Raw genomic sequence first — 26,749 nt, 5'->3', positions numbered from 1 at the left:
CCCACAGTGGAGAGAGGAGAGAGGTAGACTAGACATACCCACAGTGGAGAGAGGAGAGAGGTAGACCAGACATACCCACAGTGGAGAGAGGAGAGAGGTAGACCAGACATACCCACAGTGGAGAGAGGAGAGAGGTAGACCAGACATACCCACAGTGGAGAGAGGAGAGAGGTAGACCAGACATACCCACAGTGGAGAGAGGAGAGAGGTAGACCAGACATACCCACAGTGGAGAGAGGAGAGAGGTAGACTAGACATACCCACAGTGGAGAGAGGAGAGAGGTAGACCAGACATACCCACAGTGGAGAGAGGAGAGAGGTAGACTAGACATACCCACAGTGGAGAGAGGAGAGAGGTAGACCAGACAACAGCAAACAAAGGTTGAGGGGTGGAACAGTCTCCATGGAGACCAGAGGAGCAGGGGAGTTTAATGCTGCAGGACTTTGAGGTTGACATGGCCGACCCCTTCCCGACCCCCTCGGCCCCAGCTCCGCCTCCTGGCCTGAGAATAGGCAGGCCTGCTGAATAGGTAGTTAATGGGCTCATAATGGGCCTCTCCTGTTTCAGAGCCCTGTTCTGCACCTTCAATGAGGCCTTTCTGCACGCCACTGCAAGAGAGATGATGAAGCGTGTGGAACCCACTGGCTGTTTTAAATACATTTGGGGCCCCTTTCATCAGGGTGTTTTTTTTTCCAGAGGAAAAGCTATGTCGCTAACAAGTTATCATGACCTCCCCGAGACCGTTTTGTTTGGACAACAGGAGGGCATGCCAGTGCTGTGTTCATGTATTGTTCATTTTTTTAGAATCTTCTCTATGTTCAGCAACAGGTGGAAATGGTGGACCATCTGAATGGCTCACGGATCATCTTCTCTGACGATGGAGCTCCATTGGGTCAGCAGCAGCTCCTAACATCTACAGAGGTGACCCAAGAGGTGGTCATTTCCCCTGGGCTTCCAACTCCTCCCCTGAGTCCTTTTCGCTCTGCAAGACTGCCATCTGGGGAGCACAAGGCAAGTAGCACTGTCTCTTGTGTACAGTGTTTATGTCTGCTTAGTTTAAATGTTCATAGAATTCAGCATACAAGTGCTCCTCCCTGTGGAAATGTGAAGCACCACAGTTCAAATGTAAGGCCATGGAACAACATTTAAAATGCCTGGCGGAAATGGGATTATATGTTATTACATTTTCTTTACTTTTAGCTATTTATTATTTATCTATTACTATTTTATAGTTTTCAGATGGATATTTATACACATTTCAAGGTCTCAGAAATAGTCCAGAGATATGTTTGATCATCGTCGAATGGGACTGAAAACTTTATTCACTATTTATATCTGTTTTGGTTTTATTTGAACTGAAGTGCATTCTGCCCCACCCCAGGTCTTGGAGATAAATGGGACCGGCCCAACAAATCCTAGCTTTGGATCATATTATGGCCCATCTCAAACACATGGTAAAGTTGTTTATTTAGTTGATTACTTTGCCGTCTAATCAAATCACAATTTGATTATCAACAAGAAAAACATCTGGCAGTGAGGGGAGACGTCAGTCCCCTGTGATTAAATTGATGTTGTTTTGTCACACTGTTAACAAGATGCTAAATAAAATCTGAATTGAATTAAATGTAACGTTGTACAATAGCTTGGCTGTACAGATGTGTTTTGTTTCAAATGTGTTCTTTTTACCGACTTACTAGAGATACTACAAGTCACTAGCATACTTCCCAATGTATGAATGAATGGACCATTGTAAAGCGCTTTGAGTGACTAAAAGCGCTATAAAATGCAATCCATTATTATTATTATTCATACTGTATATTATTCATATACTGTAACTAGTATTAGTATGAACAACATAAAATATCATCAGTATTCAGTAAACACGTATTGATTGACTTCTTTGGCTTTTAACCCAGGTTTGTCCAATGGTGTCCAGGCCATGGGCTCGACCACTTTGCCATACAGATCAGCTCCAAACAGAGAGGAGAGACTGATCAAATTCTCAGGGATTGGCCCAGTGGATGAGACTGGCATGCCCATCGCCTCAAGATCAGTAAGATGCATATAAAATACTATGTACAATAATAATAATAGTACTAGTAATAACAGCAACATTGTATAGTTTTCTTCTCGGACATACCATCCACAAACATTGCAGTCTGTCGCTTTGAGGCGAGCCTGTCATTTCCATGCTATGTTGGTACTGTGTTATTTCTTAAAGCCTCTTTCGACACAGTTGTTTGCTTTCCTCAACCCCCTTCTGTCCTTCACCAGAGTGTGAACAAGCCCAGAGACTGGTACAAGAGCATGTTCAGACAGATCCACAAGAAGACTGAGGGTAAGAAACCTCCTCTTTCCCTCCCTCCCCTCTCACACACTCGCTCAATCTCACAGAGAGAATTCCTCTCCGTCAATGTCACATACAAGTGAGTTGATGCAGGAAAAAGATAATTTGAGAGAAGGCATGAAGAAAGTAGAAGAACCCTGCAGCCTTACATCGTTGCTACCCGTTAACTATAATAATCACTCCCATATCTCAAATCCCAAATCAGGCTATTAATTTATCTCTGGTTACGGCGTACATAATTGAAACGTAGCCCTTTGTCATTTGTGTGGTGAGGCATATAACTGCAGACCTGCCAAGATTTGAGTGCATCGTGCTGGATGTTTTATCATTCCACTGATGTGTTGTATTCATGAATAGCAAACTGAGGTCGTAATCGCAAATGAGCCATCCCATCAACTCATACTGTAGTGTAGTGTACAGTACCCGACACTATTGAAGTTATGTATATACCCTATAGGGAAATAAATAAATAATTGAGTTCTGGATCAAGAAATAATCCTCTGGAATGTAACCACTGAATACAGCATCATCATCATTTTGAGTTATTGCTGTAGGATTATGACAAATCTACTCTGCCGGCCCAGGCCGTAGCGTAACGGTCTGGGCACCGGACTGGTAATCCAGTCGCAGTGTGCCGCGGGTTCGACTCCCGGACCCGACACGGCCTTTACTGCATGTCATCCCCCCATCTCTCTCCCGTTTCCTGTCAGCCTACTGTCTGTCCCTTCAAAAATCACTAAAAGGCGTAAGCCGCAAAAAAAAAAATAATAATCTACTCTGCCATGAGAACTGCATGGACCCTGTCTTGTTGATTGAACTGGATGACAATTTATGTAATTGCAAGTGAAATATAGTGGTGGGTTAGGGTTACATTTGAATGACTTGAGTAAAATCCATTGTTCTGTAGTAGTGTACCTAAACCCTTCTTGCCCGATCTGTCTACCAGAACTCGAGGAGCTGGAGGATGCAAAGCGATGGGCGTCTGAACGTCAGTAAAACCCTTACACTACCACATTCTAAATAAATCCACAGTCCTGGTTGACTAGATAATAGATCTACTTTCACCATAACTGTTGCATGTTATTCTTCTGGTCTTCAGGGATCCAGTCATCTGCCAATTCAGAAGATGGGAACGAGACAGACAAGAATCTCTTTAGATTAACCCCATATGGAGCGCTCCCTGATTGGTGAGTTTAGTCAAACTTTGTCAGTACACTCTAAAATCCTTAGTCTAACCAAGTGAAATGAACACTGTAGATTTTGCCAATACATTTACACATTGCTGGGTTGATGAGCCTGAAGATATAACAACAAAAAAACAAGGATTACGTGTTAAATGTTCTTGGATCCTTCCACCTGGGAAAGTATGGAAGTGAGAATGCCTTGACGTTTATGTGAATACCAGCTTCAATCCAGCCTGTGAGCAATAGGGGGTGGCAAGTTTGGATTTGTTGTTACAGGTACTGACAATGAAACGATGATTAAATAGCTGTCCACGGTGTGTGTGTGTGTGTGTGTGTGTGTGTGTGTGTGTGTGTGTGTGTGTGTGTGTGTGTGTGTGTGTGTGTGTGTGTGTGTGTGTGTGTGTGTGTGTGTGTGTGTGTGTGCGTGCGTGCTCGCGTGTGCACGCTTGCTTGTTGGGGAGTTGTCTTTCAGGAGTAAGGATGTAGATAAGCTGTCAGATGCAGGAAAGCAGCACCCTCAACCCAAGAGCATATATGCCTTTGAGCCTGGCCAACCCAAGAGCATATATGACTTTGAGCCTGGACAGAACACCACCTCAGACCCACCTCCTGGACAGAACACCACCTCAGAGAACCACAGCCAGGTGAGGCCATTCCAAAGAGCCATGATTTCACACCAATTAGTAAAGAAATCCAGGATGTTCGTTTCCTAGTGGTGACCTGCATATATGTTTCCTGGTCATTTCTGAAAGATGTTTTCTTGTACAGTTCACTCTTGGTTTCCTCGTGTCTCCTAAAAAGAAATAAAAAGAAAGGAAAAGAAAAAGCATGTAAATAAATTTAAAATCTGAATTTAATTAAATCTAGCATTGTACAATAGCTTGGCTTTAGAGATGTGTGTATATTATTCATATACTGTATACTCCAAGCTGCTAAGATTAATAATGGGCGATTGTTAGATTTTAAATGCCTGGTAAAACCTCCTTCAGCATGAGTTTGTGGGGGTGAAACAGGATGGTCACCTTTTTGCTATGGATTAAGTTGTGTCAATAGCCCAGGAATGTTTCAGTTGAGTGCAATTGAAATCCTGACAGTCTTCTTAGGTGAGGTCATTCAGTGGTCAGTGCCCCTTCTTCTTGTGTGCTTGTATCTGCTTTTATTGAAGGAGATCTGTACCATTCTCTCATAGAATTATATACATAGACATGAGTTACTTTTTGGTATGCTACTATAAATAAGTAATTTACAACCTGGTGACAGTGGCACTATGATTATCACAGACTATCTTTTATCATCTTTGGTGTGCATGAGGTACAGTGATTGAGTGTGCACCTTTACTTGTGTACGATATGTGTACATGCCCCCGTGTATAAATACCTCAGGTGATTTAGAGAGCAGAGTATTTGTCTGGGCCTTAGCTTTTGAATGGCTCTTGTCACAATGTCCCAGATCTGGTGCAAATTGAGCCGAGCGTCTGTGCGTGTGAAGAGAAGGAATCTTTGTTTCCACTCCCCCATGGGAGCTGAGGCGTCTTGTGATCTGTATTATGGTGTTAACCTCTTGTGGTGAGTAATGGCTCACAGCATGAAGACTTATTTAATTTCCTTTAGATGGCAGGAGAAAAGGGGTTGTCGTCCTTTCTTGCCATCCCCACTGGACAGGGCTTTATAAAAACCAATGAGCACACAGGCCATATCAGGTGCTGCAGCTCTTCACAATGACATCATGAGTTGTGATCAGAGGGAAGATGACTATTGACTGAGGGAAAGGCTTGGGTGTTTAAGATAAATACTTTAAGCCAAGAAACATGCAAAAACAAAACTTTTGAGAGCATGCAGGGACTCTGTGGTTCCTGTCCAGCCAAACCTTTTAAAGAAGTACTTGATAGAATCACGTGGAAGCCTAGGTTATTACCACATAAGTCTTTGTAAAGTAGGGAGGAAGGGAATTTTGGCTGGCTGATGTTGTGTTTTTGGCTGGCCCTCTTAGTGCCTTTGGCAGACGGTCATAGTGCTTATAGACTAAATCAAGTAAATCAAGTTCACTATAATTTGGACTGAAGAAACATACTTGTGGGCGCTTCCTGAGCCCTTGTTTGTGCTGATGTCTATACAAGCCAACCTGAGCTCCAATCCAGCCTGACAAGCTGTCTCAAAGATCCAGAATGTATTTGGCTAGTATCTCTCCACCACAGTTCTTAAATTCGTTGTTTTGTGCATGGGAAATAAGTGTCATTGCTTTTGATATGCCATCGTATTAGAAAATTAATGCATGTTTTATATCAATATTTGTAAACACAAAACACAAATAGACACCTAATGGAGACACATAATAGAGGTGGTATAGTAATGCAATTGTAATAGATTGAGTTTATAAAGTATAGTGCCCGTACTGTCAAGTTGTTTCTTTATATGGCTTGCTAATACTTTCCTTGTACAACTAGCATCTTAATCGCCTTATATTGTCTCAGCAGAGTTTTAATTAAAACATTAAAATAAAACTCTCTCCTTGAGAAGCTCCTTGTACTAAATTACTCAAATATCAACTTCTAAATACTGTTTGTTTGTTTATTTGTCCTTAGGATCATCTGCCCTTGCGAAAACAAGTTGAGAATCCTCGTTCCCCCTCGATAGAGGTGAGCAGCAGTGTTGTCCACATACTTTAAAAGCAGCCCTGGTTAGCTCCAAATAATCGAATTACGTATTAGTTGTTTAACTTTACCCTTTCGACTCCAACGCTGCTGTGGCTCAGGCCAGCCTGGTCTCTGAACTGAGCCGGTTTGAGGCTGAGCTGGACTCGGAGATCCAGGGTCTGGAGCGGAAGCTTTCCCAGAAGAAGCAGCGTCGAGGCCGGGGTGAGGTACTGAGCCCCCCTCCTCCTCAATCTCTTTGCTGAAGCATCCCCGTTGCTCCCAACCACACAGAATCCTTACTCAAACTTTATCCCTCACCTGCACTCACCTACCTGATAGGCCAAACGTCTCAGAGTGACCACCTTCTGCTTCTCCTGGCCGTCTTGCACTTGGATGAGCCTTCTATCCTAATCACCTGCCTGTAACCTCCCCTCCCCACTCCCCAAGTCCCCAGCAAACACAAATCTGCCTGCCAATGAATTTTTGTCCGACGCTGACAGAAATAGATCTACTTTATTACTTTTTTAGCAGACTGTTGCTTGTTTTTAGAAGGAGATTTGAATGATGTCCTCCTCAGTGAATGAAGTTGATTGCCATGCTTGAGTCTTGCTTGATTTTAATCAGCTTTGTATGATGTAATTGTACTTCACACAAATAAATGCTTTGAAACAAATTCTAAGCAGTACCTCCTCCTGTATTCAGAGGAGTGTAGGACCCAGGGGATTTCTACAGTACCTCCATTGGGAGTGGTTACCACCTCCACTCTTTTCTAAGTTGTTGTGAGATTTCCTCAGTGCTTTAAGACCCAGTAATGTGAGTGGTGCTGCGGTGGACAGCATTTTAATGCAAACCTCTGCTTCCAGGAAGCCCGAAGTACTGACCCAGGACCTGCCGTGGGGACATGGAACATACAGGATAAGTGAGTGACAGATGTATGAAATTACTACCGGTAGGATTATTTTATTTAGTAAAAGTATGTATATAGCATATGGTTTTTTAATATTATGTGTTCAACAGATTGTCATTAAAACAATGTTGATGTTATGACACATTTGTATTGTGTCTGCTGTTCTGCTCATTCATAACCTGTCATTGGTTATGTTAGTTTTATATAAAAAAAGAAAGAAAGAAAAGGCAAATCTTTGCAGGCATCAGATCAAGATCAGGCATAAAAGTTCAGTCTAACCATTGAGACTGCTGTACACTGTATTGTATTGGCTCAGGTTTTGTTTTGTCACACTGCTCTTTAATTACAGTTGTTTTGGTACAAAAGGGTGGGACTCTCCCATTAATAATATGTACTGCACTGCCCCTCCATTCTAAAGCCCAGAAGCTATTCAGTTAAGAGTAATGAAATGCCAACCAAATGCAAGTCATGTGACTCTAGAGAGATGTTTTGTAGTGAGACTTCCTGCTGCTTGTCTGTTCTGTGTGTTATGTGTCTGCATCCAGCAGACAGCCTCAAGTCATGTTAAAAACAGGACAGGTTAATGGATAGGCTTGGGTTAATCACCACATACCTGACCTCATCTGAGACCAACTCCCAGCCTCTTAATCCAGTTAGGCATTGCTTCATCAAGTGAGAATACCTGAAAACTTGCCATCACGCATACGGCTGTCTGCTATTTAAAATAAAGTAACAGTAACAGTAATTATGGACCATTGCCAAACAGCAAAGGAACCTCCCCAAACTGTGCAGGGGTTTCTACTTTCTCCTAGTTGGATTGGTGATTTGTACGCATGTGGCTCGTTGGACATTCTGCCCTAAATGTGGTTGAACTTTAACCACTTAAACCTTATGCATGTAATGTACCATGGTTCCCCAGGGATCCGTACTTTCCCCCCTCTATCATAACCCATTAAAACCGCAAAGCATTTTTTATTTTAGCTTTGGCTCTTCAAAAATAGCAGACATACAAGCTTGCCCTTGTACATCTGTTAATTTTTTTAAATGTCTGAAACATCTTGAAAGTGTGAAAACTACTGATTTGTAGAATCTGCCTCAGGTCTTATTGTCTCCACCAGGCCGAAGGCATGGGGAGAGAGTATGTTTTGCACTCCGTCCGTCCGTCCGTGTGTCCTTGTGTGTGTGTGTGTGTGTGTGTGTGTGACTGTGTGTGTGTGTGTGTGTGTGTGTGTGTGTGTGTGTGTGTGTGTGTGTGTCTGTCCGTCCGTCCATCCGTCTGTGAACAGCTAATCTCCGGCACCGTTAACCCGGTCGATGCCAAATTTTGCACACACACTCCCTGGATGCCAACGATGAACCACTGCCCCAACATTTCTAGAACGGCCTGTTATAGCGCCACCAGGAGGCCGCTTTGTGCAAAACAAGTTTTTGGACAGTACACCTACAGATTTTGTCCAAACATCACGTAAATTGGTACACAGTCTCTCTAGAGCCATTCAATGAAACGGGTCTTTCAGATTTCTCAGACTCCATCCTGATAGGCTAAGATTGGCTTCCAAAGTTTGCAGGAGTGCTCAGTTTCAAACAAATTGCTGCAAATCATGAACACATCGTGTGATTTCCGTGAAATTGTGCACGCACATTCCCACTAGGCCGAGGAAGAAATATGGCCGACATATGTAAAACACATTTTCTAATATTACTCCTTCAGATTTTATCCAAATTTCACGCAAATCGGTACACATGCTCTCCATAGTCATGTGATCAAGACGGGTTTGTTTGATTTCTCATTGGCTACAATTGGCTTCTAAACTTTTCAGGAGTAGCCCGCTTTGTACCCATTTTGTACAAATCGCCACAACTACTCCTCGTAGTGTCCGATTGTGGTGAAACTGTGCATGCATATTCCCACTAGGCGTTTGGAAGAAATGCCACTTGACAGTTTTCAAATCAGCCTCATGGTGGCGCTACAACAGGCCAAGCCGTGTCACACACACACACACACACACACACACACACACACACACACGTTTATATTGCTCCTAACATTTTGCCAAACATCACACACACACTCCTATCCTCCTGGTGGAGACCTGGAGACCAGAAGGGCACTTTTTCTAGTTGGGTTCATGTATTCACCAAAAATAGCTGATCTACAACCTTATGATGCGTTATGAGTGTTGAGATAGATCCGATATTTTTTCCCAAATGTTTGCCTATTTTCAGATTTTTCACCAAATGTTTGCCTATTATGACATGCCCAGAATAGTGTAGGGTTCACGTGTAATATTTGTTGTTTGACACGGGCAGCATTCAACTTTTTTGTTGTTTACCCAGTGTGTACTGCATTCCGGGATGGTTCAAACTTAGTTGTTTGCTAGGTTGAGATCATGTGTTTTTGCCAAGTGACCACTTGTCTACCAGGTGGCTGAAGGCCGGGGGTCTGAATGTGCCTGTTGCTAAGGAGATGTGAAATGGGAAAAAATCGTAGCTTTTTACTGCTTCCTGTCATTCAGACAAGTTACTTGGCTTCAGGCAGCTGTATCCAGCTGTAGTGCAACACAACCAGTGGAGGAAAGTAACTAAGTACATTTTATTCAAATACTATACTTTTACTTTACTTGAGTATGTACATATTTCAATACTTTATACTTCTACACCACTACATCTCAGAGGTAAATATTGTACTTTTTACTCCACTACAAGTAGTGGAAAATCTTTGTTACAAGTTACTTTCAATTTAGATTAGAAAACATGCATTAACCAATTAAGCCCTGTTTTTTTACTGCAGCTGTTCGAAAATAACCGTAGACACATTCTTGAATTATTTGAGTACTATGGGACTTTAAATATATTTTGAATACAGGACTTTTACTTGTAACATTGTGGTATTGATACTTTTACTTTAAAAAATAACGAGTGCATATCACTGGCTGTTGTGGGTAGAGTAAACTCGGGTTTAATGAATGTCTCGGTTCATCACATCATCACTGTGGGAGGTTATGTACCTCCTATAGTCTACCCATGAACATGAACATATTTGCTTATTGAAGCATGGCAAATTATTTTCACGAGGATCAAAGTCAGTCAAAAAGACTGATTGCAGGAGACACCTACTGTACTATCATCTGCATGATGTACTGGCTATTCACCAACATCCATCTCTTCTCCATCTGATCAGTTACTCTAACTAGATGCAGTGTGTCCGTGCGTGCACGAGCAAGTGAGACACACACACACACACACGCACACACACGCACACGCACACGCACACACTCACACACACACTCGTTCTCTCACACTCTCTTATCAGGGACCCTCTCATTGAGCACTGAGTGGGATCATCTTTGAAGAGACCAGACAGCATCATTGTTATATTAATTCTTTCCTCCTGTTCTCTTTCTCAGCTTTTTGACAGTACCAAAGCAGCCCCTCCAGCGTTCTATTTCTCCGTCATCCTCTCCTGCTCAGAGGACAGCCACAGCTCCCACACATGGTAAAGATGTGTTCTTTAGCAGAGAATGAACAATGTGACCATCGACAGTATATCCCAGTATGTGAGGTCTACATATAATTGTGCACTCTTCCCTATTCCCTGTAACAGACATGCAGTCTGTATTTTAGCTGAATCTCTGCCATGGCTGGGCATAAGTGGTATTATTTAGAGTAATAGTTGGGATGACTGACTGACTGACTGGCTGGCTGGCTGGCTTGCTGGCTGGCCGGCCAGCTGGCCAAGTACAATCCATTACAATTATCCTTTATGTACAGTTGCATCATTAAATGATCCAGTTCTTGAATGATGTGCTTGTTCCAGTCGGGTTCATTGATATCCTCTACAAGACATTTACTGTACAGTACAGTAATCAAGTCTCTAATCTAATATGTTTTGATGAAAGTGTCCAGTAATTCAATAGAGCGCTCATGGACTCATGATTCCTTTTCACTGCCTCTGTTGTCTGCTTGACTGGTATGACAGATTGTATGAGGTTGATGCAGGCACGAAGAGGTCCCCTGGCATTAGTATAGGAACAGAGGTTGCATGGGCGGGGAGGAAGCACCGAAACAGAGGAAAGTGGAATTTGTCCCCGGAAGACCTGATTAAAGATTAGCTTTATCCAATTGTTTTTCTTGGAAATTAGTCCAGAGAGAGCCAGCTGCAAACATTTGTCTACTTAACATAGCATGCAGGGAACTGTTTCCAGCTTCAAGTTCCTTCCACCAAATGCACTTGGTAAAGCTTTGATCACTTTTCCAGTACAACAATGGGTTCCAAAATAAAGTTGGGGAAAAAAAATGTATTTAATAAGAAACCTGACCATTCATGTACTTGATATACTTGAATGCTTTTATATCTGCTGTGTTTTGCCTCCTTCATTTTGCTCGACAGTAGAACACCTCTCCCCAGCACATGACACAATGGAGCTCCCAGCCAAGAGAGAGGAGAAGAAGGTATGTTCATGAGACCATTGTAACTGAAGGTCTGGTGAACTGTGTTTTAAGCTTTGGTATTTCACACTTTGTGGTCTGAATGAATTATTTGTATTGTGCAAAAGTCCTATTGATAAAAAGTTATATGAGCTCCAGTTGTATGATGGAACATTTTTTGTGTTTCTTTGTACAGATGAAAGCAGCAAGAGCCAAGTTCAATTTCCAGGCCCAGTCTCCAAAGTGAGTGAAAAAATGTAATTATGGTGTTTTACATTTATTAAAATAATAATTGCGAAAAAATAACTCCTTGAGTGACTCCGTCACACCACCATATATGGCCGTCAGTCGTCACGCCTCGTGACATGTCACGCCACCATATATGGTCGTCAGTCCATCACACCTCGTGACACACTCCATATATGGCCGTCTCCATGTATGAAGATCACGACACTGACCTCATCAAACCCTGAATAGCCATACATAGAGAAGACTGGATCATCACCTAGATCTGCATATATGGAGCCAGCCTAGAAACTCTACATCTGACCTCAAACCCTTATCCATATATGGAGCTGTCCTGTTCTGACATTTCAAATGATGAACCTTCCCCACCTGTCTTTCCTTTTCGATGTATTAAAATACACATGCTAAAGTATGTAGCATACTGTATAGCTGCTAAAAAAAGGCATACTGTACTATGCATTTACACAGTACAGTATGTTGTGCAATTATCTTCCTACATGCGAGGTTCACTTTTGAAACTATTGGGAAAGCTTTTCTCGTAATCAAAACAGTACACCCCTCATGCAATGTATTTATTTAAAATTGCACCCCCCTTTCTCTTTCCAGAGAACTGACTCTGCAGAAAGGGGACATTGTTTACATTCACAGACAGGTGGATGCTAACTGGTTTGAAGGGGAGCATCATGGGAGAGCTGGCATTTTCCCCACAACTTACGTGGAGGTATGTATGTTTATGTCAATTAATTGTATTTATTTATTTTGAGTAAGGAGTAAGGACGGACTGCATACATTTGTTCCACAGCAGTGACAGATACAATTAAGCAATAACTCACAACAGGCGATGTTATATTATATCATCACACCTTAGTCCCAACATGAACCAGCAACATGAAAATCATAATTTAACAGATCATGGTTAAAGGCACTCAAATTAAAAAGCTTTAATTGGTTGCAAAGGAAAGAATACATAGTGTAGGCCTACCTATGCGAAGGCACACAGCCTTCATCAGAGTGACACAGTAATTGACTTGGCGACACATAGCAACAAATTCGCTTCCGGTGTGTGCCTACTACTGCCCAGGGTAACAGGTTTTTTTGTCTTGACCACGGAGTGTTACAGAACTGTACAAATAAGGCAGACTTCATAACCATGGTATATGGTCATTATACCATACCGATCAGATTGTGTGATTTGACCGACCCGTTTCATAATGTTCAGGGCAGTACATACAGGACAATACATAATTATGATAAAAGATTAATGGATGGATAAAAGTAATTGCATTATTAAATTGTACAATTTTAATGAGATATAGGGACTTTAACCACTTTGTCTGAGTACCATAATATTTATTATCTATTCTAAATAGACTACGGTATGTCGTCCTTGCTCAGATTCTGTCCCCTACAGAGAAACCTACTCCCATCAAGTCACCGACCATCCAGGTATTAGACTATGGGGAGGCTGTGGCTCTGTACAACTTCAATGCTGACCTACCTGTGGAGCTGTCTTTTCGCAAGGTGAGCATTGACTTTGTTCATATCAGCTTATTCAGCTATCATATTAATTACATAATCTGTCATGGGGCTCAACTGGATCAGGAAGTTATATTGATTCACTCATTGATATAACTTACTTTTTTAGATACATTTGCAAATAGCCTTCTGAACTTGAGATTATGCTTCAGGGGGTTGAAATTATCCTATGTGATTCTCTTGCGACTTATGCTGTTGTCCTCTAGGGAGAGATGATCAGTGTGACCAGGCGTGTTGACGACCAGTGGCTAGAGGGAAGGATCCCAGGCACCAGCCGGAATGGCATCTTCCCCGCCAACTATGTCCAGGTCAACAAGATGCCCCGCACCAAATACTCTACTGATGAATACTCATCAGGTCCCATGTCTCCTGGCTCTCCTGGGCCCCAAAGTCCAGGACGCCCGCTCCACTCACCCTGCCCCCGATCACCGCTCTCCCCTCTCACCCCCACCTCCCTCAGCCCCGAACCTAGTCACTCCCCCCTGAAGCCGTCCTCACCCGTCCCAAACAGCTGCACAGGTTCACAGTCACGCTCACCCACCCAGGCATCCCCATACAGGGAAGCAGCCAATATCAGGCTTCACGGCACCCCCAACCCCACTTCACCCATCAGCCAGAACAGCCACTGGGGCGGATCGTATTCAGCTAACCAGAACTCCGTGGCCAGAGCTGTCTCACCTTCTGCTCTGTCATCAGCATCTCTGCACAGAGTAGGAGCAGACACAACCACCACCTCCAGATACACTGATATCACACAGGTCTGCACTCCCTGCTTTACGGTAGAAAGGCACTGCATGATCACACACTTAAACTGGTATAATTGACGACTTTCGTTCCAAACAATGATTATATTCTCAAAATCCAAACTAGTTTGAAAAGCAATGATGTAGATTGCTCATAACTTTAAATATCACCCATAACCTTTTTTTATATTTTATGTTTTTTTCAAATAGTGTATAACTTTTAGGATTATTAGGATTAGGATAATTTAGTAGTGAATTACTTGCCGGTTCCTAATATCATATTTCATAATGTATACATCAAATAAAGTTTCCATTTCTTCTAGGGTGGAATAGCAAAACAAGATGCTCAGTCTAATCCACGTGTAAACTCATTGCCCCAAATACAAGTGTCCAATAACACTGGGTCGGCCGTGGTTCCAAACCAACCGTAAGTGTATGATATTCATTTATTTCATAATTTATGTATTTATTTATGTTTAAACCAAAATCACATGTTTTCCTGTATAGTTTCAATCAATCATTGCAGACTCAATGGATCAGTAATTCAGGCCATTTGATTGGTTCCGTGTTATCCAATTCAGATACAAAGCTGTTTACAACTATAAACCACAGAATGCTGATGAGTTGGAGTTGAGAGAAGGTGACATTGTACAAGTAATGGAGAAATGTGATGATGGCTGGTTTGTAGGTAAGGAGCTTATGTTGGTGACATTTTAATACCAAAATGTGTACGAGTCTTCCCTCTAGTGGACTCAATGGAATATTACAGGACTTACTTCCAATTCTGACAATGGACTTTGAATGTGCAGACACTGGCCCTCATTTATCAACCGTGCGTATGCCAAAATATGGGTGCACGCCGAAATTACCGTCATTTTCGGCATTTACCATTTCCGCCAAAGCTTGAAATTGAACTTGAGTAGGACAAAAAGTCACGTCTGGTCGGGAGCTGTCGTACGCTTTGTCCTCACCTGTTTTTCTGTCGTAGAACGGCGGAGCAGCATTGTTTGACCAGCTGAGAGGCTGCCAAAGGCATCGAAACATATGTATTCACTCCTAAAATGTTAATATAAAACTGTATGTATATGGGCTACATGTAAAAAAAAAAAAAATAGAAAGGAAAAAAAGGAATAGATTTGTAGGAGATTTCCAACTTTACAATTAAAATCGCGCTTGATTTAAGCCATTTAAACAGTGTTTTGCATGAGCGCGTACATGCGAGCATGTGGGCTGTCTGTGCTGGAATATTTCCATGACGGGACGTTGGAAAGTAGCCTATAGTGCTGCGGAGAGTCCCAACATGCATGGGTAGCCTATACTGTAGCCTAATCTACAGCAGGCCAATGTCTTTCTGGAGTTACGGTATGTGCAAAATCTCCTCGTTTAATAAACCTGACGCGTCGCTCGAATGCCAGCGCAAGTGGGAACCGCATCGGAGATAGGTATAGGCTACCCAGCCAGAAACAGACAGGGTAGGCCTACAGCTTTTTTTTTATTATTATTTTTTTTTATTCAGTTTATTTATTTAAGATACAACAAGTTGCAAGTTGCGTGGTGCATCTGTGTGTGTATGAGAGAGCTGGGGCAGCAAGTCCAGCCAGGGAAACTTTTTTTCTCCTGTAACCATGGTTACAGGTCGTATTCCAGGTCGTTCATGTCGCAAAAACGAGCGAGTGCCAGATAGATTTCAGCCGTCACATTTATTAACGTCGGAACGAAATTAAGGAAGGATCAGCTGTTTGCGATCACTTTATAAATGCCGTGGCGACGTGGGTGTACTACGAAACCTACACTCGAATCTGTGGCAGATTTTACACTCACTTGATAAATGAGGGCCTCAGTCTGTAGAACAGGGGTTCCCAAACCCTTTCAGCTCGAGACCCAAAAGAGAAATTTGTACCAAAGCCCTATTGAATAAATAGCAGATGTACATGCTCACAACATGCTTCCTGTGAGCTTGTAGATCTGCTAGCTTCACTATTTCTAGAAGAATAAAATCAATTCATGGAATTATTATTTTTGAGCGGTGCCTAACCGCTCCAATGAACAGTCCATCCGTCCCTATGTATATACCTGTATGTCCGTTTAAGTACAGACAGTAGCGCTGGGTGACCTGGGGTGGCACTGTTGGACGGTGTGGCCGTGTGAACCTCCAGTCCTGATTGGGACTCACGCACATTAACTATAACAATGAAAGTGTAGTTGCACTGCTCAGTTAAGACAGGTCTGATTTTGTTACATTTCTGGGGGAAGATTTATGGAAATCTTTTGAAATAATGTACTTGTGAGTGATCCATTGTTTCATCGCTGTAAGGCTTGTATCTCTATAGTCTATCAGTTCTTTTTTACGTTTTCAATCGTCTGTATTATACTATCTACGTACAAGACACAGTGACAATATGTTTTGGCATTTATATGTATCCTCTTTTTTTTCTCCTTTGTATTGCATTAATTATTTTCACTTTTTCCGTATTGCGTTTCTCCACAGGTACGTCAGAACGGACTCGTGCCTTTGGGACTTTCCCAGGGAACTATGTATCACCTGTTTAAGTCCCTCGCTTCCTGCCTGCCCACAGCCAGCCACCTGGACTGATAAGATTTAGTCCAGTGTGCTTTAAACAGCAAGCTAATCACTCCAGCCTTCATGACCAAGCCTTGCTCTGCACTTCGACACTTCCTGTAGCACCCAGCACTCCCAAACCTGCTTTTGTCTGCAGGCCTGCATGTTCACTCTGACCTGAGACCAGCACAGCTGCTCTGCTCTGTTTCCCAGAAGCAGAGGTGTGTGTGTGTGTGTGTGTGTGTGTGTGTGTGTGTGTGTGTGTGTGTGTGTGTGTGTGTGTGTGTGTGTGTGTGTGTGTGTGTGTGTGTGTGTGTGCGTGTGCGTGCGTGTGTGTGTGTGTGTGTGTGTGTGTGTGTGTGTGTGTGTGTGTGTGTGTGTGTGTGTGTGCATGGGTGCCTGCGTGCGTGCGTGCTTACCCAGTGTGTGCATGCGTGAGCGTGCGTGCGTGTTCCACAGAGCCTTGGCATGTGGAGCACACACACAGTGTACACCACACACAGTGTACACCACTTGAGAGGAGAGAGCGAATACCGATGAGACTGTTTTAAGAAACAAAGACTGGATTTTTTGGGGGTCCCTCAACTATTTGCAGCTGGAGGAAATTTGACATTCTGCCTCAAAGGACAACAACACTCCTCATGTGGTCATATCATATTCCCTCACACTGTGTGCGTGTGTGCTCACAGTATGATGCTACAGACTGCTTTATTGTCACCAACTGTGCCATGGAAAATCACAAAATGCCTGAGAAAAGGAACCACATTTTGATGTCACGTGATGATGTGATGAATTCTGCTTTAAAATGTTTTCCCCAAATTTTATTTCAGATCTTTGAAAGTATCCTGTGTGAATTCGAGGCTACGTACAACAATGTGACCATCGGTAGACAACTTTGTGCTTTAAATAGTAACTTAGTAAGAACAGATGGCTTCAGTGATGTTTGTTAAGCTTCCAGCCTTCCATAAAAATATGTTTGAGCAAATTAAATTCATGCCGAAATCAGTCTTAAAGTTATTTATTCTGGCATTTCGTCTTTATCAATTCTGTAACGGAATGCCCTCCACGAGCAGAGGAATGTCAAATTTTAATGTAGAGGGGAAATGCCAATCAGAAGGAAAATGACTAGGTTGTATGAACATTTAAGATTTATGATATGCTGATTCAAAGCCAAAACATCTGTCAGATCACATTAACAACTGTCCATCCATTTTACTACAATCTAGATAAACCGTCCACAGCAAATGAATGGTGTCCTAAATGTATTGTATTTTTTTTAGAATGTTTGTATTAATTGTAACATTTCCCTAGATTACTTTTAGAAACACACCCCAACATGCTACTGGATGTTTCTACTGCAAACTGTGTTTGCTATAGCTATTTTTCACAGCACTTTCTTTGCTTATCAATTTAACACTCTCACTTGGCCAAAATAAATTGGCCATTTTGATGGCTAGACTGACTAAGAAATCCTATAATGAAGTCATTTGCAATGTCAACTTCACTGTTAATGATTCTCCGTGTAGGCCTAGTAGACACAAAAGATGATTGTACAGTCTTTAAGCCTTTGTTTTCTTTTAAATTAAAAGTATAATATATTTTCCTCATAAAACAATGTATTTCAATATATGGTACGTATACTTTTTTGTAATAATTTGAATAAAAATTACAGAGTGATATCAAAATGATGAAGTTTTATTTGATTATTTTTGTTAGAATTAGGCTACAGTTGGCAGACGTATTAGAAGAGTATTTAACCTACTATACAGCATAGAATCTCCATCAATGTTATTACAAGCTACAATGTTATGTTATCAACATTGAATTTAATCAACACAATACGATTATGCTAAAGTGCGCCATCTAGTGGCCAGTAGTCATACAAACGTACTGCATCAACTTTAATGATGAGAACGTATACTGTAAATTCCTTTGGACTGACATAATTTATTACGGTTTAATCACGTAATATTGAAGGACACATCACACAGGTCGACTGGGAACCTAAACATTGTGGGCACCTCAATGATAAATTGGCATTTTCTTACTAAATGTAAAAATAAACAAACAAATCACACGTACTCGTGTGAAGTGAGGGTCGCTCTTATCATCATCACATTCCAGCCAATGACTTTTGGCTTCCTCACCATTCTATCCTCACTTTATCCTCACTTTTTAAGCCCTCAGACAGTCTGCCAGTATCTCCTCTATGGTGTACTGTACACACAAACACACAAAGCTAGGCATAGGAGGGCCAAGCGCCCCTCAAAAATAAAATCAATATGCTTTAGAAAATTGTCCGAAATAATGCTAAAGTTGGCCTTTGATTGCACAGTAGACCCCCTACATAATATGAGACCTAAATGTATCTTCTACTTCGTCCAAGCTGAATGCCAGGCTGGCTATGCACTGGTTTACTATGTTTGAAGCATAGAAATATTAGGCTTTAATGTAGCAAATAGAAAATGATTCAACCCCCCTCCCCATTTATAGGCAAGATAGGGGTGGAGATGTTTAGAATGAGGGTTAACTGCTGCTGTAGCCTATGGTTTTAAACAAGCTTTTTGTGTTAAACCTTTAGTTTTAACAATCATTGTAAATCGTACCTCTGTACAAATTGCAAACTGTTAATAAAGTATTCAAATAACGGATGCAACTATGCAAGTCAGTCAACGTCAACTCAATTTGTATTTTTGTACTAGGCTACTGAAGGCTTATCTTGTTTGAGCACTATTGAACTATTACAATACGTCTGTAGGTGGCGCACTGAGGCAAAACTAAGGAAGGCGTTTGAATAGATGGCTCAATTATCAGCCTGGTACCACCTTCTCTTTATGTGACACGCCCCGCGTTAGTGTCTCTGTCAATCCGTTTATTTTGATAACAGCACGTGGCACGGTGAGCTCATCCCCCTGTGTGTGCGGGTCTCCACAGGTGGCTTTGTGCGTGTCACTCACTCACCCTCTGTCGGAACTTCGGAAGCTACAAACATCCAAGAAGAAGTCCAGGTTGCTCTGCGTTTGGTCCTTAGTTGTCAGACAGACCCGTGGACCGTGGTGGTGGAGACATTAAAGCTGGGGGAATTTACAGAGCCGCATCACCTCCCGTTATATTTACATTTGGAGGCAACTGGATTTGCATTCTCCTGCTGTGCGCTTTACTTTGGAGCGCTCAGAGCGGTTAAGGACCCGCAGGTGTAAAGGCACGGTTCTGTTCACCCCAGTAATCAACACTAACTTTGGTAAGTAGGCTATAAATGTATTAACGGTGAATTACATCTCATCATACTGATTACAAGTTTTTTAACTTAAGTAATATTAATATGTGATTTGACATCACACTGACTGAATGCAGCAATAAATTGAGCAGAGTTTAACAATAATGTTGATGTCATTTTCATATGCCTCTATAACACCTAAACTCTTTAATCTGGGGAAATGCAGGAGCAACGATGCATGCTTGATTATGATGGATGCTGAGATTATTAGGCTACATACAGCTAATAGTGTATTATAGTAGCCCCCACAGGAGGTGTCTGCATTGTGATGCAGAAGAAGGGGGAAAATAAGGCATTTTTATGCAATTCATCCAAAAACAGTCGGTTACACGTAAACCATACAGCAACCTTTCATCACACACCACAGAAATGCTTTGTAACTTCCTACTTCACAAAATGCTTCACTGTTTGTCAAATCTTAAAATCCAAGGCAGATGGCCATGCATCTTGTGCCCATATTAAATCATCATTATGATTTATGAATGGGCTCATGGGCCAGGTGGATTCTACAGGGAACAAGATGGTATTCATGTCAAATGATCTTAACTTTGTATGCTGTTATCGTCCCATTTATCCTTTTGAATAAATGTTTTAGTCAGTAAATTATGGTTCAAGTTCAAGCCAGCTCATTTGGAATGTGTGTTTTCCATTGTTCAAGTCTCCAGGCAGGTCACTTCAAGTGTTTAGAAATAAACATACCTGGGTGGTACTGTGTTTGGCAGGTGGGAAAGTACTTAAGATGTCTCTCAGGGTTCATGTGTTCCCACTAGCCCCCCTGACTGCTGTTTGTGTATGGGTCTTTCCTCCATTGTGCTTGTCCCACTGCCTTTCATGTGCACTGCTCTCTAAACTCCCCTCTGCTGTCTGCTCAGTTCCAATTGTGCCTGTTTCCTGATGGCTTTGCCTTTTTGAATGCACTGTACTGTTCCAACTCAGAACTGTAACCATGCAGGGACTGACTTGTTTTGTAAAGATTAAGGCAGTATGTTGCCTTTTTCCATTAGCAAGTATAAGATGCCAACTCATTAAGGTTTTGACTCAGTGAAGACTGAGGTTTTCCATTTGTTGAAGTTTGGATCGAATCGACAGCATTGCGCCACCCCTATTCTACAGTTTCTGGGGTTCTTGGTTTGTTTTTACCCCAGCAAGTTGTTAAGCTTTCACTAAATACTATTGAGGTCATATGACAGATCGTTTTTCTCTCACTGGAAATAGGAACTTGTGTTTGTATCATGGTGTGTGAGATTTCTTTTTCGCAGTCTGAAAGATGAAAGTATTTCCGTTGCTCGCACTTGTCATTTAGAGCTCTGTGGTTTTCCAACTTATGTGAGGCAGTATGGTGTTGACTGTTGGGTTGTTATTTTTTCACATAAACTTCTTCAGAAAATGACTGAGACGAGCGGGCAAAAAACAGATCCTTCTCCATCCTCGCCACAGTCACTTCTAACCAAGCATCAAAGAAGATTTTAATCGTGCTGAGAGATGCATAGTTGCAACAGGATACGTAGACTCGTAGAGCACACGTGTGATGAACTTGAACTGAGTAGTGGGAGGCTGAACTTCACTGTGCCTGCCTTTTGTTGAGCTGAGCCCTAATGGTGCATGTGCTGCAGAGGAGGTGGTGATTTGGCCTGATTGCTGACTGAGCGGCCGAGAATGGAGTGTGTTTAGTGTGAACAGATGTAACATGATCTCCAAATGATAATGATGATGATGATGCCCAGAGCGATAAGTGGATCCAGTGCTCTAGTGCCGTCCTTGTCCTGTTCCACACTGACTGCACACTTCACAAAGGACACAATACAATACATTCTGCTGTAGCAGGGAGAAACCTGCCTCTGTCTGCAGTAGCCCCAAAGGGCAATACAAAAGTATACAAATTGAAAGAAATATATAATATATATTCCAGTAAATAACTGTACCAGTAATAATAATCCCACAATGATATAGTTTTATTAGCAACCACAAAGACTATATAATTATTTGTCAATGTGATGTGATGTCAACCAACACCCTTTATTCTCATTGTCTTTGTGATGGAAACTATTATTTGACCACATGGGTGTGATTGGAAAATGCAGAGAATGCTAATCCACTCCATTCATCATATTGGGAGAGGTTCGTCATTGCATTCCTGTCTTTCTATTCAGAGGGCGGGCGTGTGTCCAGCAGGTACCCATCCCTTGGAAGCAGCCCTCAGGTAGGTAGAGCCCTTCCCAAACGTGCAGGTCAGAGCCGCCAGCGGAACAATATCACTCACACAGGCAGGCAGAACTGTCACACTGCCAAATGGCCGCGAACAAGGGATTTGCAAAGTGTGATTCATTCAAAGAACATTCCCCTGTAGCCATAGTGGTGAATCTGGAGTGTTCCTTCACATCAAAGTTCAGCCAGAGCTTTCACTAGGATGAATTGCATCTGCTTTGTTAATCAAGCCACTCTCTGTACTAGCACACTGGGAGTCATTTGTTTTACGTTTTGATCCAGTGGACTTTCCTCTCTGAGCTACAGGATAAGAAGAGCAGCCTGCATAAAGCATGGTTCTCTGTATAATCAAGTGAAGGTTGAGCAGTTGGATCCAGATTGCAGTCCCAACCAAGTCAATGTTCATATCTAGTGCTTGTTATAACATTTCTAAGTCTCAACCGTCCTATGTTTCTGTTGTTCTTTCTGGCCTGAGTCACCTGACATCTTGTTTTGTAGGCAAGGGATTCTTATTGTTTTTGTATTTTGTACACAGCAAAATCCTTTATGGGTCACCTGCACTGCCAGGTAATGAACACTATGGGTTTACAGTTAGTTTGTAGACCAAACACACAAACATTGTTGTTGATAACAACCTTGATAATAATTTAGTAATTCTATAACGAACGTTGCATTCATAAGGTTCACTGATTTTGATGTGGTAATGAACCTAAAACCTCACCATGGGCGTGTGAGTCATTTTGCCATACTTACCTCTTCTAAATTGCACACAATTTCACAGACTTGTTTTGGCAAGTTTCACTCACTCATCCAAAATTACGTCTTCTTCAAGTCATGGTAAACATAGATTAGGTAATTACTCTTTCAGGCTCATTCAGTTTGTTTATACTTGATCAGATACATGGAATGTTTCATAATAAAGTTTGTCTGTCTACCACAAATTATTCCAGTTACAGTTTCACCAGATTTTCCACCCCTCCCTTTTTCTTTTAATACAGTTTAAGCGAAAAAACTGATTATGATCCGATTTAGAGGCCCCGAAGCCCAGCTCTCTGCATGTTGGAGCAGTGAAAACTTGAAGTCAGTATTTGCAGACGACTGTTCATCTTTCTCATGCCTCTGTCTCTTTGGCATGCCAAGCCCATATCTCAAATTCATGACAAGTGCCTCAGGGCCTTTAGAAGTGGTCCATGCAAGTGTGACATGCTCTTTCCTTGGAGAGCAGTACAGTAATATGTTGTCCTACTTGGAAACTGAAATGTAGTCTTTCCCAAGTGCAGCTCTGCCTCATTGATTTTAATTGCCTTTTATCAAACTCATAATACACCTTTGACACTGTCATAAAGTCAGCCACCTAATTCAATGCTTTAATAGTAGAGTGACTATGGAAAATTGTCCCTTTGGAGCCATGCTGTCACTGTGTTCAAAGTATGTGGGAAACAAGTCCAAGGTATAATTAGTCAGAAGTGAGAGTATTTCACTGGACCTACTAGATTCCAGGTCTTAATGACCCCCCCCCCCCCCCCTGTACAGAATGAGTGCTGACATGTGAGCCAGAGGAATGACTTCATGACTACAATTCCTCCCTATTGTGTGGGAGTGTTAATTTGTGCTGCCAAATCGGCATGGCAACAAAAGCATGGGGATGTCACTGGAATGGAAAGCACCTTTAGGTTATTGTTTATGTGTGTTGGCGCTTATTCAGTATGTTTCTCTAACAGAAGGTTCTCATCAGGGTTCAGTTTATTGTGTTTTTTTTAAGCCCATAAACAGGTATTTAGCTGTTATCGGGAAAGCTTAGCAATACCAGAAGCTGAGACCTTCCGTGGCAAATCCTGCAAATCCTAAGTGTTAATGTAACTCTCTTAAGACTGTACACACTCTCAGAGTTAAATTGACACTCAGGACTTTAGATGTGAAGCCTCACTGTTACCCCTGTACATTCACGCTATCTGCCACTATCAGCTTTATGATGTGTAGTGTGTGGAGTTGTAAAAAGCATCATGCCATGATGCCTGGTTGGATAAGGAGACGAGAGGCACATTGGACTAATTGAGTTCCCCTTGAGGCTTGGGAACCTTTGGGTGTCTGTTCACTCTGTCATTATCCCAGATCCAATAACAGCATTCATTTCTCAAGGCCACAGCAATTAACTAAGGCCCTAATGATGGAAAGCCCAGTAACCTTGCTAATTGGCCCAGTCTGCTAATGACTAACTGGGTCTCTCCCCTGCCTGTCCCAAACACTTGTGGAATGTACAACCATGACTCCCAATGGGCTGGCGTTGAGTGGGAGGGAGGGGAGTTTGTAGTACCGGTAACTAATGTCCTAGATCCTTACTGCAGCCGTATTTATTTATTTAAGTGTTGTGTGTGTTTGAAAAATGTTACTTTTGTGTTTTGTTGCCACTTTGATGCCTGAGACTTGTCAGGGAATTCTGCTCAGGTCTGTGATCCCAGCATCTCCTTCTCAACCCACATTCAACACCATCACATATTGTCTGGCACTTGACTATCTGAAAACTTCAAATGCAACAACAACATTTTTTTTTCAGGATGTTTCTTTTGTTGCATATTTCATCATGACCATGATTAAAATGTCTAGCCACAGAGGCAGGCCCAGATTGGACATTCTGGCAATTCTGGCAGATGCCAGAAGGGCTGGGCAGTCATGGGGCCAGGGCTGAGCCAAAACAAAAAGAACAAGTAATAAAGACATAGTAGTGTGAGTGTCTTTGGGCCGGTGAAGACCACAAATGCCATGTCTGTGTCAGTCCATTTCTGTGTCGGAGGGCATTTTTAATAACTATTTTGTAATTCTGTAGATAAGCTTCCATTAAAGGACCACTTCACCACTTTTCAACCTATCTTCATATAATAGGTCCTCACTAATAATTATGATAAAATGGCATGATTTCTACTCGGTCTGTGTCTCATAGGAGGGCTGTGGGCAGTTTAGAAACTGTCCTCCAGTGACCTCATCATTAGGCAGACTTTTTTTTTAAAGATTTTTCTTTTTACAAAAATGTTTAGATTTTCATTATCGTTGAACGATGGCTTCCATTTTCATATTGCAACTTTTCAGGACTCGAAAGCCTGTTGTTTCTATTGGCTTGTATTCCCCATCGATTATGTCACTGGAGGAAGGTTTCTGAACTGCCCACAGCCCTCCTATGAGACACAGAGTAGAAAAAAATTGCGCCATCTTTTTTTTAATGATTATTAGTGAGGACCTATTATATGAAGATGGGTTGAAAAGTGGTGAAGTGGTCCTTTAAGTAGGAGAGTGAGCTTTGCATAGTCATCAATGTCTGCAGTATGAGACTGTAATCCAGTGATTACAAGGATAACTAATGCTTACAATCTGGCCCACTACCTACCACAAGCTCCTCTGTTCTCTCACAGTAAGCTTGATCCATCCAATCTTGATTCCAAAAGATGACCAGATGTCAAAATATTACAATTTTGATGACATGCCTGATGCTTTGACGTTCTGAACCACTATTTTGCCTGTGGATCAACTCCAGCATACTGCAGCAGCAATCGCAAGTCCCCATAGCAAAGCAACATTTCAGTACAAATGGTCAAAACTAGATGCAAGACCATGGTTTAGTTTCTAAACTGATGTTAAGCAATAGGGGTTGCAATACTAACACTAAGTTGATAGGCTATTTTATTGGTCGCCGAGGCAGGCACCTTCTTAGCCACATTATTGATGGTAGGCTATTATCTGTTGCCTTTATCTTTTTACAATAATATTGCATAGTGGTTCAATTGCTGAAACAATACAGTATGTGTGCATGCTATCAAACTCCAATCAGTGCACGACAATTGCAAGCAGGCTACCTAGGCTAGGTTGTAAATATAAACTTTACTTGTATTAGGCCTAGGCTAATGCTTGCATAAACTGGATGAAATGGTAATCTGATTCTGATTCATTCGTTATAGCCAAAACAAAGGAAATGCCAGCATACTGTATAGTCATGGCTCAGTGGTTTTCCAGTATCGGCCACATTTCTAGCATGTCTAGTGTGTTTGGCTTTACACCTTTCCTAGCGGATAAACTGACTTATTACCTGAGCCTTTTATATCTGTAAATGTAGTGGAAAATGTAATTTCCCATTTTCTACTAAATGCTTAATAACTAAGCTACTAACATTAATGCTGGGTGTGTATCATTTAGCTGTTTCTGTGTGCCAGCCTGAAGCTAATTGTATGAATTTTACATGATGGTACAGCAACACTTAATTGAATCACAACCAGAATAATAAATAGAAAAAGTGCCCTTCTGGGCACAGGTCTCCACCAGGATAGGAATGTAGGACATTGCAGCTTGCCTTCATCTGGTGGTTGGATAAAAGGGTAACAAAAGTAAACTAGGGAGTTAGCATACAAAGTTATCCACAGATCCGTGCAGTTAGAGGTAAAACACTTTTTGGCCAGTTATAGCGCCACCTTGCTGAGTTGAAATTGTTCATGTGGCATTTCTTCCTCGGCCTAGTGGGAATGTGCGTGCACAATTTCACGGAAATCACACAATGTGTTCATGATTTGCAGCATTTTGTTTGAAACTGAGCACTCCTGTGAACTTTGGAAGCCAATCTTAACCAATCAGGATGGAGTCTGAGAAGTCTGAAAGACCCGTTTCGTTGAATGGCTCTAGAGAGACTGTGTACCAATTTGC

General features: G+C 41.9%; 2 protein-coding genes across 12 annotated transcripts in view; both read left to right on the top strand.

The window, feature by feature from the left end:
* The window catches only part of sorbs3 (sorbin and SH3 domain containing 3), a 36,759-nt gene extending 18,490 nt beyond the window's left edge, over positions 1–18,269 (top strand). For 4 of the 11 annotated variants that reach the window (XM_083784272.1, XM_083784276.1, XM_083784268.1 and 1 more), the window contains 19 exons: positions 824–1,012; positions 1,383–1,455; positions 1,918–2,054; positions 2,276–2,339; positions 3,295–3,336; positions 3,448–3,535; positions 4,005–4,176; positions 6,114–6,167; positions 6,284–6,391; positions 7,028–7,083; positions 10,479–10,567; positions 11,462–11,523; positions 11,696–11,742; positions 12,352–12,466; positions 13,141–13,266; positions 13,488–14,039; positions 14,348–14,451; positions 14,606–14,712; positions 16,513–18,269. In XM_083784272.1, the coding sequence (XP_083640398.1) occupies positions 824–1,012; positions 1,383–1,455; positions 1,918–2,054; positions 2,276–2,339; positions 3,295–3,336; positions 3,448–3,535; positions 4,005–4,176; positions 6,114–6,167; positions 6,284–6,391; positions 7,028–7,083; positions 10,479–10,567; positions 11,462–11,523; positions 11,696–11,742; positions 12,352–12,466; positions 13,141–13,266; positions 13,488–14,039; positions 14,348–14,451; positions 14,606–14,712; positions 16,513–16,574 (2,247 nt within the window). In that variant the 3' untranslated portion in view covers positions 16,575–18,269. The remainder of the gene's footprint in view (positions 1–823; positions 1,013–1,382; positions 1,456–1,917; positions 2,055–2,275; positions 2,340–3,294; positions 3,337–3,447; positions 3,536–4,004; positions 4,177–6,113; positions 6,168–6,283; positions 6,392–7,027; positions 7,084–10,478; positions 10,568–11,461; positions 11,524–11,695; positions 11,743–12,351; positions 12,467–13,140; positions 13,267–13,487; positions 14,040–14,347; positions 14,452–14,605; positions 14,713–16,512) is intronic. The other 7 variants (XM_083784275.1, XM_083784277.1, XM_083784274.1 and 4 more) reach the window with 5 other exon arrangements.
* A 1,199-nt stretch (positions 18,270–19,468) lies between these two features.
* The window catches only part of pdlim2 (PDZ and LIM domain 2 (mystique)), a 53,220-nt gene continuing 45,939 nt past the window's right edge, over positions 19,469–26,749 (top strand). The window contains exon 1 of the mRNA XM_083783227.1: positions 19,469–19,825. The gene's annotated coding sequence lies outside the window, so the exon portion shown is untranslated. The remainder of the gene's footprint in view (positions 19,826–26,749) is intronic.

The sequence above is a fragment of the Protomyctophum parallelum genome (genome assembly GCF_964188405.1).
Source record: "Protomyctophum parallelum genome assembly, chromosome: 15".
In the NCBI taxonomy this organism is placed as follows: domain Eukaryota; kingdom Metazoa; phylum Chordata; class Actinopteri; order Myctophiformes; family Myctophidae; genus Protomyctophum; species Protomyctophum parallelum.
Note: the sequence above shows the minus strand (reverse complement) of the source record. Positions and strands in the feature narration are given on the sequence as shown.